Consider the following 15,453-nt stretch of genomic DNA (forward strand, 5'->3'; position numbering starts at 1 on the left):
AAGTAAATTAAGAGAGAGAGAGTTATGCCTGATTTATGCTTCGGTTTTAACCCTAAAATCCTAAAATGCAGCCAATGGAATACAGATTTCCGTTAGGACCAATTAAGACTGGTAGCTCTATTGGCTGAATTTTAAGATTTTAGGATTAAGACCGAAGCATAAACCAAGCATAAGTGCATCTTTGCCTATATCTATTCGTTATCGAACGATTTTAATAAGCTTCGACATGAGTTTAAAGTGATAGGCCACCAGTGAAAACTATTTTAATAAAATATTCTAGACGAGATAAACATGCGCGGAGCGCGGGACGCATTTGTGCGCCTTGAATATTTACAAATTCGATTAACTACTTGATCTATTCCATTTGTTTATGGCTTGAAAAAATATACATAGGAAATCCGTCATACTGTAGGGATGTACAGTGACGTACATCCACATCCCTATTAAAATTATCAGGGCACACTTTTTTGCAAATTTGTTTTTAATGACAATATAATAAGAAACAGTATAATAATAATTGTAATATTAATTTTATAATTATAAATTGTTGTGTAACACTATTTTGTTGATTTATTCAATAAATTTCTTTTTCCAACTCTTACCACCACTTTAATAATAATTATTCAATAATAATTATAATATTAATCATATATTTCCTTAAATGTTAATTTCTGCAATCGATATCAATCTTACTCCCACTTTCGACTGTGTCGCACCTCAGAAGAATAAAAATATCGTGTTTTTTCTTGTTTTATTATCAAGGAGACTCGGTTATTATTTGATCATCATCCGTTTATAATTACTCCAATGCAAGTTGCCGTCGTTCAGCTTATCTAATAAAAGGAACACACGCTCTTGAGTTTGTTTCTTTTCGATTGTGTATGTCTCCTTATCTATATAATCGAATCTATTTGCTCTTGTATCAGGCTATAAATATTTTTTCCCCTTCTCCCCGTTTCCCCCCCACCCCCCGCCCCGTTACCCGTTGCGTCGTAGCACGTGGACGCATGTATTGTTTGTATAGCTCTGCGGTACATAGTGTGTGAATTGTGTGTAATATGTTACATTATTACTAATTCGCCAGAATTTCATCATGCCCGTTTGGTTTTCTTAATATCTCGTGTGCTCGCCTTGCATCGTCACATATTTGTCACATTGAAATAATGATCTTTTTTTTCTTTATTATTAATCTGTCTGTGTAACATTTAAGCAAGTTTTTTTTTCTTTTACTCGACGACTTTCAGCACCTTGCCAATTGCGATAGTTTTATCTGAAATTATACAATTATATATATTTATCATAAAAATTATCGTAGTCGCGGAGCAAACAAGAGAAAAAACGATAGTAACAGAGGAAAAAAAAGTAGCTGAGTTATCAGTACTCACTTTCATCCCTAAGAGTGAAGCGGCCCATTTGTTGGAATAACTTGAATCTTTCGAGACATATAACTCCCGCGCACTCGATTCTCATTATAGCCACCTGGTCTTGCTTGACAAACCTCGGCCTCGTCTTGCTTTTATCGCCCGTTTTCTTATCCACCAGACAGATCAGCGCCTTTACCGTGACTTCCTCAGCGGCGCAATGAATGTGCATGACCGCACTGTATCCTGCGCAAATAATGCTTTTGTGTTCGAGAATTACTACCTGTGCGTCGAAGACCTTCCCTGTCTTGATAGGATTATTGCTGTCGCATAAGACAAATCCAGGACTAACATCTTCCTCTTCGATGCCTTTTAGTTTGATCTTGACATTTTCCCCAGGTCCAACAGACGTTACCTCTTCGTCGTCCGACCACAGCTGGTCCACCGTTACTGCCGTCTGCGTATTTTTTTTTTAAATAAAGTATTCTCACTGACGTACATTGTATCTTATTTAAATTATAAAATATGAAGCATTAAAAATAGTACACAATAAAGAAAATATTACAATTTTTCTATATTAAATTGGAGCAAACCGTTGTATCAATTAAAGTTACAATTCTATATAAAACAATTTTTATTGTTAAAACAATAAAGTTATTGATGATCAATAGTCTTTCTGTATAGAAAAGTTTGTTAATCATTTTCTTAAAAAATTTTAGTTAAAAAGAAATTTAACAGAAAGCAACATATTTTATGCTAATATAAAATATAATTTAGATTTAGAATAATATAAATTAATATAAATTGTTTAATTCCAGAAACAAAAAATATATATAATTATAAATCGAAATTAAATCGATGATAAAGTTAATAGAAATAATCCTATTTCCAGTCAAAACGGATCTTAGTGCTTAATAATACCTACCTACTAAATGCAAATTTTTGCAAATATATTATTTCAGTTTTATAAACTGCGCGTCGATAAGATTTGTCGGACTTGAAACGCAATCACAAATTGAAGCTGAAATTAGTGTCTTGAACTAGATTAATTGTCTATTTTAATAGTGAAGCTAATAAGTACCTTAATTAAAATGGACAATCGATCTAATTGAGATAATAATTTCAGCTTCAATTTTCGATCGCGTTTTAAATCCGATAAATCTTATCAATGCGCAGGTTATAAAATTGAAGTAACATATCTGCAAAAAATTTGCATTTAGTATTATTAGGCACTAAGATCTGCTTTGAAATAATTCGAAAATAGGATTTCTATTTAAAAATATATATACATACCCTATTTGGCATGACAAGCAATGACTGTCCCTTTTTAGCTTCTCCCGCTTCAACCTTGCCCATAACTACCGTCCCCATATCCTTATATTTGTCGACGATCGGCATGATAAAAGGTCCATTGCTTTTACGATTAAGCGAGGGTAGCGAATCGATGAAAGGTATGAATGGTGGGCCGCTGTACCAATTACAGAGATGTTCGGGTATCGGATCCTTTAATCCGATACCGAGCTGACCAGAAACTGGCATGAACGTAAGATCTTTCGCAGGATTGAATCCTAGTTTACGAAGATATGGCAGTATCTTATCCCTGAAAGATATATTAACGTTTTCCTATTCGTGTGAGAAACGCACAATTTTATTATTATCAGAACACAATAAAAATATATTTAAAGAAACAAAACCAATCTTAATAATTTTAGTTTCTCTCTATATATAATAATTCTTAAATTATTTCCAATTAGTTTTTTGAATAAATCTTTCTAAACATATATTTTGACAGAAAATCTCTATATTCTATTTCTAAATCGCGTACGCATTCGATGTATACCTGCACTCATTGTATCGACCTTCGTCCCACTCAACAGTAGGATCGTCCATCTTATTCACTAATACAACCAAATGCTTGACACCCGCGGTTTTAGCAAGCATAGCGTGCTCTCTCGTTTGACCCCCTCTGTCAAAGCCCGTTTCAAATTCGCCTTTCCTCGCGGAAATAACAAGGACTGCTAAATCGGCTTGCGCCGCGCCACCAATCATATTCGGTACAAAGCTTTTATGGCCGGGTGCATCTAATATTGTAAAGTGCTTTCGTTCTGTCTCGAAGTATGCTCTGCCTACTTCCACAGTTTTGCCCTTTTCTCTCTCTTCTTGATTTGTGTCCAGCGCCCAACTTAAGTACCATGTTTCTCGACTTCTTTCTTTCGCCTCCCGTTCGTATTTCTCTAAGGTACGTTTGTCAACCATCCCCGTAAGCGCCATAATCTGGCCTCCAATAGTTGATTTTCCGGCGTCTGCAAAACACCAGATATAATATCTAACAATGATAATTTTATTAAGATAAATAATTCTTCCATGAAGTCTCCTACTGCACTTATATTCCAGTCATATTCTTCATAAATTTACTACTTACCCACGTGACCTATGAAAACAACGTTAACATGTTCCTTTTTGCTTTTAGTGTCTTCTGCTACTTTGACAGGTTTCTTTTTGGGTACTTTAACAACCATTTCTTCGTCCTCGTCGTTATCAGCCTAAAAATAATATTAAATATGATAATAGAGTAAATGCTTAAAAAATCTAGCAAAAGTCAATGTAAATGTAGCTTATTTAGGACGTTGTATGATAAGAATATCGCTGCCAAAGAATTTTTTACATTTTCACATTTATATAATAATTTTCATATTTCTAGTTAAATTCATATTTACTTCTTCGTTTTCTGGAGTAAGTAGAGGATCTCCATCAACTGCTGCTTCTTCCCAGGAATCTGCAGGTTGATGTTCCGGGCTGGTATTTAGTTGGTCATTGACGTTCGGCGGTGGAGCCCCTCCCCCAGCAGGAGGTTCCTCAACTCGACTGCCAATTGGATCTGCCAGAACAATGGGAGTAGAATTTCCTGTAAAAAAAATACATTTCTTCAGAATCTGTACAATACTTATAAAATAACAAAGAGATACTGTCTGAGAGATCTCTAAGAGAGATTCCTTGGTAAAGATAACAGATTAAAAAGGAATTTGATTAGATAATGATATGCGCATAACAATCACCTTACATGAAACCTGCTTCTCAGTAGTTTACACATCAATTCTTGTATAATTTATTATAATTTATTATGAAAGTATAATTTATTAATTGCTTAGTTAATTTTATCCTTTTTTTATGTCAAATATTTATGATATATATAATCTATAGGTAAAAGTATTTCCAAATCTTTCTAAAGGAATTATTAAAAATATGTTGCAAATGTGATATAAAAGTTCAAGCCGAGTCGCAATCTCTTTTTGTTACAAAGGTTAAAAAGAAAGCTATCAGTTTGATGTACATTTATCACCAATGTTGCATGTAGAATGTTCTTAAAATATTTGTCCCAACTTTAGCAAGATATTCTACTAATTGTGTTAAAAAGACACAAACGTAGAGATCAAACATAACAGACAAATTTTTTTGTGTTACAAATATCCTAACATTGATGAAAAACCTTTGAATCTTCAAACAAAGCATGTCGAATGGCATGGCAATCAGATACAAAGCAACGAAACATCATTAAGCAGAAACAATTGTAATGAAACACCCAGCAGCGATAAAGTACGCAACAACAATTTTTTCCGCTGCGTCTCGTTTCTCATATTACAGTTTGATCACAAGGTTCTACATATCCAATTTCAATAATCATGTAAACATACTCAGCAATTAACGTTAACATAAAAAGAACAGTCGTAGTCTGACACAAGGTCAGAATGGAGGAGCTTCTCATATATAAATGAAACCATATGGTATCTAAAAGACCAACGTCCGGATACAGCCAGAACACCATGGGATTGATCTCTTCGTGAAAACGTGGCGAGATACGCGAAGTGTGCGTAATCTTCTGCCACGCGTTCAATCGTCCCGTGGAGACGGAAACCCAGGGGAGGTGGAGGGACAGGGAGGGTGTAACGACGAAGGGGGTTAGTCACAACAAGGGGGCCGCGTGCGTGGTGTCACAACACGACGGTGCGCTAAAATACAGCGCGGGACAAAATCCGGGATCAGCTGAAGCGACTGACCATGATGTATCTCGACGGGCACGGAGGTGGTAGTGGTTAAGGTGTTCATTACGGCGGCGGAGGCGGCGGACACAGCGGAGGCGGTGGCGGCGACATTGCAGGGGCTGCTGTCGGCCGTCGTGGTCGCGGCGACGTTGCTCTGCGGCGACGAGTTGATGCAGAAAGAAGGCACGAATTCCGCGGCGTTGACATTCAGGGTGGAGAACTTGCTCTCGATGGACTTGTCCTGCGACGTAGGCGGGCCGACGATGTCGCCGTTCGTGTCCGCCTGCTGTTCCCACGAGTCTGGTGCTATGCTGTTCGCCATATTAATCAGTTGTTTCGACGCACAACACACTGCCGGCCCGCTAGGCTAAACGGATAATACGATTCTCGCGAGGGAGGGTGGGAGAGAAAGAGAGTGTGTGTGAGAGAGAGAAAGAGATAGAGAGAGAGATCGGGACACGAGGAGTTGCACACGCCGCAACGAACCACTGCGCGTTCCGATTCTGATCCGATGATCCGCCGGAGGTTACAGGACTCGGGACGGGTCTTAAAAAAATAGTTATTTTTTTCAGCGCACTTTTCCGCGTACACACACACCGCGTACACGCGCGTACGATCGCTACCCCGCGTGCGTACGTGCGTGCGTCCCCCGTGGTCTGCTTCGTTGCTGCTGATGATGATGGTGCTGGTGGTGGTGCTGCTGCTGCTACTACTACCGCCGCACTTCGACCGGAAGTACTGCAATCGAAAAATATCGCGAGAGCTATCGTCGCGCCACATGGCGGTAGACAGCCGCGTGGCTGGCGCGAACCAATCACGTGCGAGAGCGATGGACAAGTTTATCTGTTTTACGCTGCTGGACAAGTATACTCTAACCTCCGTTTGCACGTGGTCAAACGGAACATTTACGTATTCATACCTACTTGCGCTTTTTTTATCGGAAAGTATAGGAATGTATGATGTTGAATAAAAAATTTTTAGAAGATGGCTCAAATATGAGCCGAAACGTTCAGGTTTTTGAATGTTATTTCGTTTTGATGTAGTAAATTTTAATACTCTACATTTTGCGCAAATATTTCCAGCGACGACTCCTATCGTCTCATTATTACGAATTAATGTTATAAGAAATTTTTAACTTTACAGGTATTATAAATTACAAATTATACGCAATAATAATGATATGTGATAATGTAATATAATTATAATGTAATAATAATAATATATTGGGTAATAATTAAGATATAAAATTGAAGTTCATAATTAAACTAATATTTAATATAATGATTAAATAATTAGTAATTATTAAAATAATTAATATATAATATCTAAGAAATTATGTCAATTATTTTATTTATACAAAATGTGTTGACAGAGTACTGAAAATATAGAATTCGAAATGTATATATTTCGGAATGCATTTAAAGTTTGTTTTTTGCATCTAAACTTTTTGCATATTTTTTTTACTTTTTATATATTTTCTATTCTCTTCTTTTTTTCTCCCACGCCTATTAATATACACTTATCTCATTTCAAGTGTTCAAGTGCAGTTAGCATGACGTAGTGCAGTCAAGTGTAGTTATAGAGAACAGATTGAGATAACCGCAGATAACTGCTTTTGTCTCATTCTGTTAAATTCTGTGTTCAGCCGAGCACAGCCGATTTTGGAGTATTCCGACGATCGTGGGACTTTCTGCGATTTTTCCTTGCTTGGAATTAAACTGATCAACTCGTCGAGTTATGGATTTATTAGGATCCATTCTGAAATCCATGGACAAGCCGCCGTCGGTGAATGAGAAGCAGAAGGCCCTCATGAAAAGTTAGTTGACTCCCAACCTAAGAATTTTCACTTTAGAAAAGAAAAAAAAATTAACGAATGGTTTGAGAATTACGTTGGCTAACTCATTTCGATTATGCAGAACAGCGGGAGGAATTTCAGAAGTGTCAAAAGGCCGAGGCGGAAAAGTTGAAGCTCTTCCGTCAGAAGGTGAAGCACCAAAACAGTCTCAACTGATTTTAACTCTATAAATATTCTCTGTAGAAGAGCTCTTGTTTTTATTTACAAAAACGACACAACTCAAATGTGTCATTCCTGTAAAAGTATTAGTTGCTTTTCATTTTCACACAAGTATATACTGAGTCTAAAGTTTTGTCTTTTATACTCCATTATAATTAAGTCGCTACTTGCTTAATTTGGTGGCAAAGTTATCTTGTAACAACACAGGTTTATTATATCACTTTTAATATGAGCTAACAAGGCTTACAGTAAGGTACACAGTCTCAAGCTTATAGATTATAGTAGCTTGTAGATTATAAGCAAAAACTCAGTTGAATCTTACTTAAATTATCAAGAGGTCTGTTCTTTTTAGCTAAAGTTCTTGCACGGTTTATCTTTCTTCCTTCTCTCTTTATGTTGGAGAGAAAAAGAGAAAAGATGAACCGTATAAGAAATTCAGCTAAAAAGAACAGGTCTAGAATAAAAAGGAACGTGAATTCAACTGAGTTATCACATCATGAATGATGAGAATTATCTGAATTTTGATGTAAATAAAAAGCAACTATCATTTTAAAAATAACACAAGTACTATTTGGTGGATGGAATAAAATTCAATTAATTAACTTTTGATGATATTAATACTTTTGATAGATTGAACTTTTGATAGATTAATGTTTAATTTATTCATGTGTGGTAATAATTTGAAAATCATTTTTTAGTTGTGTTACTTTTGAAGTATGAAGAAAATGTATAATTATTTATTAATAATTACAAATATAGCATATAATTTATTATTAATAATATAGTTGCATCTTTCTATCTTTTGACTAATCAGTTCGTCTAACGTGTTCCTTTGTAGGTTGAAGAGAAGATTAATAAGTTTGTACAGGATGACAATGCGAAAGAATATAAATTTCCTGCCATGGACCAGATATACAGAAGTATTATGTAAGTATATTACATATTACTTTGAAAATGTTTTGTTCATGAAACATTCTTGTGTGGAAAGAAATGGTATAACACAGTAATGATTTCATCTTTTTTTAACAAACATTGGCAAACAACAAGGATGTAATGATGCACTGTGTCTTTTGCTGGAAAGCATCCTGTAAATAATATAATGGCTACGTTATATTATTTCCTGCAAATATTGAAACTCTATAGTTGATGCAGTAAGCTCTATAAATATTGGAATCATCAAAGAGTAGCGGTGTCTCAATTCCTAGACATTGGTTGTGTTCAGCAGAGAAAGCAGCTTTGCAACTGTTGTAAAATTCTTTAATATGACTGGTTTATACATTTAGATCCAGTGAGGAACTAAAGCAAGAACAATCATGTTAAAGAATTTTACAATTGCAAAACTGCTTTCTCTACTGAGCGCAACCAATGACACTCTGATGCAAAAATTGTACTGTTTGTCAAGGATTTGCTAATTGGCTAATGTTGTTTTATTATCATAAGTAAAAAAGAGTTAGAAAAATAAGTATTTATTTACCATCCTTTTTTCCGTTAGGATGCAGCTTTCTATTAGTAGGTTGCAGTATATTATAGAGCTTACTAAGATTACATTACATATTTAGATTTTCAATACTCGCAGTAACGGAATATAAGCAGTCTATATAACGTTTTCTATCCTGGGCTTCAGTCACGATGTAGCAGAAGTGGCGAGTATCTTGGCGTATACCTTCGGCGAGGAAGGCGTCGATCGGTACATCATGATCTTCAAGAGGGAGCACGCGCCTTCGGAGGATCAGTTGAACACACTGCGCAGAGGTGAAGAGTGGAACGAAGAAGTTGCGAAAAGACTGAAAGAGGAGAGAGAAAGAAAGGCTAAAGAGGAATCCGAGTATGCAAAGTCTAGGAAACGAAAGGAAAATTTTGTGCCCAACAGCTACTACAAGGATAAATATCAGCACTTGATCGGCAAGGAGGCTGCATTGGAAGCAGCTAGAAAAACGGAAGCCAATAGTAGTTATGGATGTGGTGGGTATAACATAAATATAAATACACAAGTCACTCTTAACTTTTACTGTAGACACAAGTTATTCGTTATCATTGTGTTTTTGAGATTATATAATAATATTCATAAGTCTTTTTTCAGTCGAACTGGTTGCAACGTTTCATATTTTTCCTTTTTTTCTCTCCACGTTAGAAAAAAAAAGAGAAAAGATATAATGCAAGAAGTTCAACTGAAAAGGAGAGGCCATGTTTACAGTAAAGATTACGAAACTTGTTGCCATAAAGTTAGATGACTTTTGTTCATAATAGAATTGTCACTTTAAATTCCTGCAGTTCCCAGTGAAAACAAAAAGGATCAAAGGAGTATAGAACAAACTCTAGCCGATATACGCGCCAAGAAAAGGAAACTGGAAATGAACAATGAAACTAATAATTGCAGCGACAACAGTACAAAATAATGCTATTATATATAAATAATCATAGGCATATATAAATTATACATATACATATATATATCTATATCTATCTGTCTATATATATATATCGAATTAAATGTGTACATAATTCAGCATATTATATATGTTACAACATTATTACAAATTACTGCATTATACGCATCGTTAAGCCCGTATCAAACTACCGACTCTGCAAACCGACCCGACTGCCAACTCTGAGTGCCAATCAATAATGGACCAATCACAATAAGACTGATTCAATGTGATTGGTCGACAGTCAGAGTTGGCAATCGAGTCAGCTTGCAGAGTCGGTAGTCTGATACGGGCTTTAGAGAAATCGTACGTCGGTTTGTTGAATTTCCCTTATACCGCATCCACAGAGAACGATCATAATCCGCATATTTTATGATCAAATGGGGGACTCAAGCACGTTATTTAGTGTCGCACGTATTATCCTTAGGATGCCCAAGGGTAAGACAATAATGCATTAAATAACGCGCTTGAGTTTCCCAATCTGATCATAAAATGTGCGATCATGGTCTTCATGAATGCGGTATACTTGTTCGTTAATCAAATTCTATGAGGTACTAATAAGTTCTACGATGGCATTATAATTAATATTTACCTGCGTTAGAAGTGCAATGAAGTACTTCTATATCGCTATATCTGTATTTACTACTTCAAAGAATCAGGTCTCCTATGTACAATATATTACATCATCTCGTGTGTGCATGCATGTATGCATACACATGCGAGTAAGCGTTCGTTACTGCGATATTTTTCTTCATCTATAAATTAAAAGCGGCTCAACGTTCTATATTTCAGTTTAGAGATATTCCGTGGTAGAGTATTTAGGGACTGAAGTTCTCGGAGCTGGCCTCGGCTTTGTAGGCGATGGGGACTCGAATACAATCTGTTCTTTCAAAGCGAGCAGCTTCGTGAATTTCTGATTTGTTGCGGATTTGTACAGTTCTAGGCCCCGAGCGATAATGACATCTCGCACGTAAGCTGCATTGTTTTGTACTAATTTTCGCTAAAAAAAAATCAAAATTTTATAAAGTTAGAATTTATTCGTAACATAATAGAGCTATTCGTAATATAATATAATCATAATATTCACCTCTTGCTTCAATTTCGGATCCGTAAGCGAGACGATCAAATGTTGAACTTCGACCCGCATCACGGACACAAGCACGCCGTCTATCGTAGATATAAGTTCAGGTGTGGCTATACTAAGACAGTCTTCTAACAAATTGACGTAGAGCTTGGAGAAAGTTATTGTATTATACGTCAATGGTATCCAACAGTCGTTCGTCTGTAACGATGGTATACTGATACCAAGGTCATCGAGTTCGGTTATTAGTTTTTGAAGATTCTGACTAGTTTCCAAATTAGTCGGTCGCCAATTGTCCTCCGCCACGTGACGCTTTACTGTGTCGAGACAATTTGCACCTGCGTCTTGGATAGTTTTGGCTAACGGAGATCTAAGTTGGCCGTCTAATTGATAACGGAAGTCCATGCCAAGCTGAGTTAACTAAAAATCGAATTACTTATGTGCTCAAATCTGCATGTATAATATACAATGAAAAAGAGTCCTCAAATATTTAAATATATCTATTTAATATATTTAAATATATATTTAAATCTTTTTACAACTTTAAAGAGAGAAAGTCCATACATCTAAATATATCTATTACTTTCGAAGATACAGGACTGTTCAGATTAATACATGTACACACCTGATCGCAATGACTTCGAACAGTGACAATACATTCTACCAATGTGCTTAGCGTGACCTGTGGCACAAACAGCTGCTGAGATAAGTGTGACGTTAAATGCTTCACTTCCTGACTGCACCATACAACTAAGCCTTAAACAAGAAGTAAATCAAATTAATTCATTATTCGATTGTGGAACATTTGCGGATCTTGATGCTAAATTACCAGAAGTGCAATTTGTAGATTTAGGAAAGGTTTTCAGAAATTCTCTCGCTATCTCAACTATATTGCTGAAGGCGATCGCGCTAAGCTGCTTCACATAAGCCACGATCGTGCCCTCTTCCTTGATCCTCTCCAGTCGCGCCTTCAGCACCGCGCTGCATAATCGCAGATACAAGTGGCACGCTTGTGCGCTTCTGTTTAGCTGTATAAGGAGTTTTACCGCACGTCGAGCGCTTCTCAGACCGCCGCCCTGCAGCGACTTCGCTTCCGCGCTTAACTCCAATTCCTTGGTCAATACGTTCACCAGCGAGCAGCCTCTCTCGTTCACCTTCGTCTGGATCTCCGTCAATAGCGGTGTCGATTGAGCGTCCTTCAAGTAAACCTTCGCCTTCTCTAATAAACCGTAAGCCTCTTCGAAGTGACGTTGCGCTATGCAGGAATCTAGATCCTCGGCTACTTCCAGCACCCACTCCGGCAGCGGTTCGTAGTACTCCGAGTCATCGTCATCTTCCATTCCTAGTGACAATTTAAATAATTATAAAAATACCTGACTATAAAAACTCAACAAAAAGGATTAAAGCCTGTTTTTTCCAACGTATAGATTAACTCTAATCTTAGTTCAACTTGACCTTTTTTTAATTCTTCGAATTAGGACAAGATTAAGAATAAGTTGAACCAAGATTAAAGTTAATTTACATTGATAGAAACGAATATAAAATGAATAAAAATAGGATATATAGGAATAACGAAGAATTTCATACTTATGAAATGTAGAATCATTTTTATTTGCAAATTTTACCTAACGTATTCGACTCCAAAGACATCGAACGAGACGGCGCCGCTTTGTCCTCCTTCGGATGTTTATCGTTTTCTGGTGCGTTGACTGAATTCTCCTCCGCCAGCTTCGCTCTTTTCGCTTGCTCGCATTTATCTAACCACTCTTTCTACAAGGTAAATAGATTCAAATAATATCCTTTCGTGATTTGCGGTCGTTGTTTTCAAACACACTAACTTTACTTGTCGCTGTGGCACACTGGAACACTCTCGTGTCGGAGAACGCCAGCAACTTGAATGCCAGCTTCACAGTTCCATGATCCCTCACATTGACGATCGCTAGGCTTTCTAGATTATAAACTGCCTGCATTTTGTACCTAGGTGGGCCGCGTCTGCCACCGTTCGCCAACCAGGACGCAACCATTAGAACATCATTGAATAAATATGCGTGAATTCTTTTTAATGGCGTACCGTCGATCGGATCTAACTCGAGCAGGGAACCTTCGTGTAAACACACACGTCCTGGAGTCTCAGCTAGGCTCTGCAAAAAAGAGAGAGAGAGAGAAAGGAGTAAAGCATATAAATCTACTGTTGATATTCATATAAAAAGGTTTACATGCATGTTATTTTTAGCACAACTTTTTATACTGTTCATCTTCTCTCTTTTTTTTCCAACATGGAGAGAAAAAGAGAAAAGATGAACTATGCAAGAAGTTCTACTGAACCATTCCTTATATCTTATACTTCGCTTGTTAAATACCAACCAAAGCGCCTTCCACGTTTTCAATCAGTTGAATTAGTTTCTGCTTTTGTTCCTCTTCTTTGGACATAGAGTCAGTCGAGTTCTCCTGCTGCGACTCAGACAAATCCTCGAAAACAACGCCGGTTGTTCTGGTAGAGCCTAAAGTACTCAACAAAGCACGCTGTTCACTCAGAAGCTGGGACAACTGATACATCTCGCTTTCCAGATGCGAGATCTCTTTGGCGGTCTCGATAAACTGCATGTAATTCTGGTAGACATTCCGTTTCAATTGAGCAGATGTATTGTTTGCCAGTTCCTGGATTTTTGCGCGTTGCTGCCTCAATTCGTCTGCACCAATACATTGTGCACTCAGTTCCTTCACAACTGTAGGAACAAAAATATAATTTTAAATATTATAACAGATGAATACTCTAATCTTATTTTTTTTTATGCATTTCCTTATTAGTCTCTAATTTCATATGTAATTAATTAATAAATTACTACTTATGTTGGACTAAAGAGAAGGAGAAAGAGGGAATGGGAAAGAGAAAAAAAGAAAATATAATCATGAATATCTCAAGTATCAGAGATTGATAAAATACGATCCCATATTAATTTTTAAATATATTTTTATATTTATTTTCCATTCTATACATAATTAATAAATTAACTATTTGTCCGATTAAAAAGAGAAAGAGAAAGAATACAGTACCGATCCTGAACATCTCACAAAGTATCAGAGATTGATAAAATATGATTGATCCTATAACGATTTTTAAAAACATATTTTCATATGTATCTACATATTTTGTGGATTTTTATATTTGTCTCCAATTTCACGTAATTAATTAATAAATTTAACTATTTATATTTATATAGTGCACATTTATATAGCACAGTATAGTGTGGAGTCTAAATATCTTATCAAATATTATAAATTGAAAACAAAGTACGATCGATCACATGATTTTTTTTAAATCGTCAATTTTTCATATTCCCGAACATGGTATGCGTGCTCAATAACTCACATTTCTCTGGGTTAAAGTCCTCAGCTGCAAAAACCTTCGGCAGGTTATTATCAGCCATTGCGAGAAGATCGTCGTCCGCGGGCGAGTATTTTTACTATCGTCAACAATACGAGTTGCGTGTCTCTGTCATGTTATGTTTCTGTCGAATCCCTCCGTCGTCATCTGTTACAAATAAATCAACATGATTCGCGTCGGTTTATACCTCCGCCCCGATCTAACCTCACTCGGCGTGTACCGTGTATCCCAATTCCCACATCCCACACCGCCGAAAGAATAACCGGATGGTTGGTAATGTCGGAACTCTTAGTTATCCTCTGGTTTTTATTATCGACCGCACAAGATAGGTTAGATTTACCGACGCACGGTAAACAATGACCGAAAATGGTTTATGTCTTTGCCAAAATATATTTATCGATTATAAACCCTGAAATACATAATTTGTTTATCTTTTTCTAATTTATATAATTATCCGTTTCTGCTAATATAAATTAACTTTAATATTTAAATTATTTCTTCTTTTAATTCTAAGAATTTAAGAAAAGGATTATAAGGATAAATTAAATCAAAATGGAAGTCTATATTGACAGAAATTAATGGACATTAGAACAAAATATAGAGTAAATTGAACCACGCGAGATTAAGAGAATTCTAAAGCCGTCTATATTACCGACTAAATCGTAATTTTTGTATAACACTTTTTTCTCTTTCATAGATTCTCTCTCTCTCTCTCTCGAAAATCCTTTTCCAGGATTAAAGTATACACACTAATATATGTTTGTGAGATGGAATTTATGCCGAGAACGACAAAAAATTTCGAAATTGAAAAAAATCTTAAGAAAAATTTTTTATCATTCTCGACATAAACTCCACTTTAATCCTGAAATCCGGAGAAGGATTTTCGAATCTGTGAAAGAGAAAAAAGTATTTGCTATACAATATATATATATATATATAATTACGATTTAGTCGGTAATATAGACGGCTTTAGGATTCCCTTAAAATATATGATTATTTGAGGATCTCTATTATCGACAAATAGTATCGTGTCGAACTTATCAAGTTACCAGCGACGAAACACTGAATGGCGCTATTGTCAGTTTTTCCCTTCCATTTAACGCGACGTATATAATAATTTTATATATTTATCTGATTATGAGAAAT

At 36.1% G+C, this 15,453-nt stretch overlaps 3 protein-coding genes across 3 annotated transcripts; 1 reads left to right on the forward strand and 2 right to left on the reverse strand.

The window, feature by feature from the left end:
* Nucleotides 1–1,169: 1,169 nt before the first annotated feature.
* eRF3 (eukaryotic translation release factor 3) lies at nt 1,170–6,092 on the reverse strand. Its single transcript, XM_018454210.1, has 7 exons — nt 5,417–6,092; nt 4,079–4,266; nt 3,784–3,904; nt 3,202–3,664; nt 2,655–2,961; nt 1,386–1,818; nt 1,170–1,270 (listed from the first exon to the last, which is right to left on the reverse strand). The coding sequence occupies exons 1-7, from the start codon at nt 5,721–5,723 to the stop codon at nt 1,227–1,229; spliced, it is 1,863 nt and encodes a 620-aa protein (XP_018309712.1). The 5' UTR covers nt 5,724–6,092; the 3' UTR covers nt 1,170–1,226.
* An 890-nt stretch (nt 6,093–6,982) lies between these two features.
* On the forward strand, nt 6,983–9,944 carry LOC108726541 (sperm-associated antigen 7 homolog). Its single transcript, XM_018454175.1, has 5 exons — nt 6,983–7,217; nt 7,318–7,385; nt 8,254–8,342; nt 9,040–9,377; nt 9,687–9,944. The coding sequence occupies exons 1-5, from the start codon at nt 7,139–7,141 to the stop codon at nt 9,809–9,811; spliced, it is 699 nt and encodes a 232-aa protein (XP_018309677.1). The 5' UTR covers nt 6,983–7,138; the 3' UTR covers nt 9,812–9,944.
* A 154-nt stretch (nt 9,945–10,098) lies between these two features.
* On the reverse strand, nt 10,099–14,558 carry Exo84 (exocyst complex component Exo84). The gene is made up of 8 exons (XM_018454171.1): nt 14,293–14,558; nt 13,287–13,648; nt 12,761–13,063; nt 12,548–12,692; nt 11,752–12,264; nt 11,548–11,678; nt 10,929–11,342; nt 10,099–10,841 (listed from the first exon to the last, which is right to left on the reverse strand). The coding sequence occupies exons 1-8, from the start codon at nt 14,348–14,350 to the stop codon at nt 10,635–10,637; spliced, it is 2,133 nt and encodes a 710-aa protein (XP_018309673.1). The 5' UTR covers nt 14,351–14,558; the 3' UTR covers nt 10,099–10,634.
* Nucleotides 14,559–15,453: the final 895 nt, after the last annotated feature.

This window comes from Mycetomoellerius zeteki, unplaced genomic scaffold, assembly GCF_001594055.1.
Source record: "Mycetomoellerius zeteki isolate Tzet28-1 unplaced genomic scaffold, Tzet1.0 scaffold426, whole genome shotgun sequence".
NCBI classification, from domain to species: domain Eukaryota; kingdom Metazoa; phylum Arthropoda; class Insecta; order Hymenoptera; family Formicidae; genus Mycetomoellerius; species Mycetomoellerius zeteki.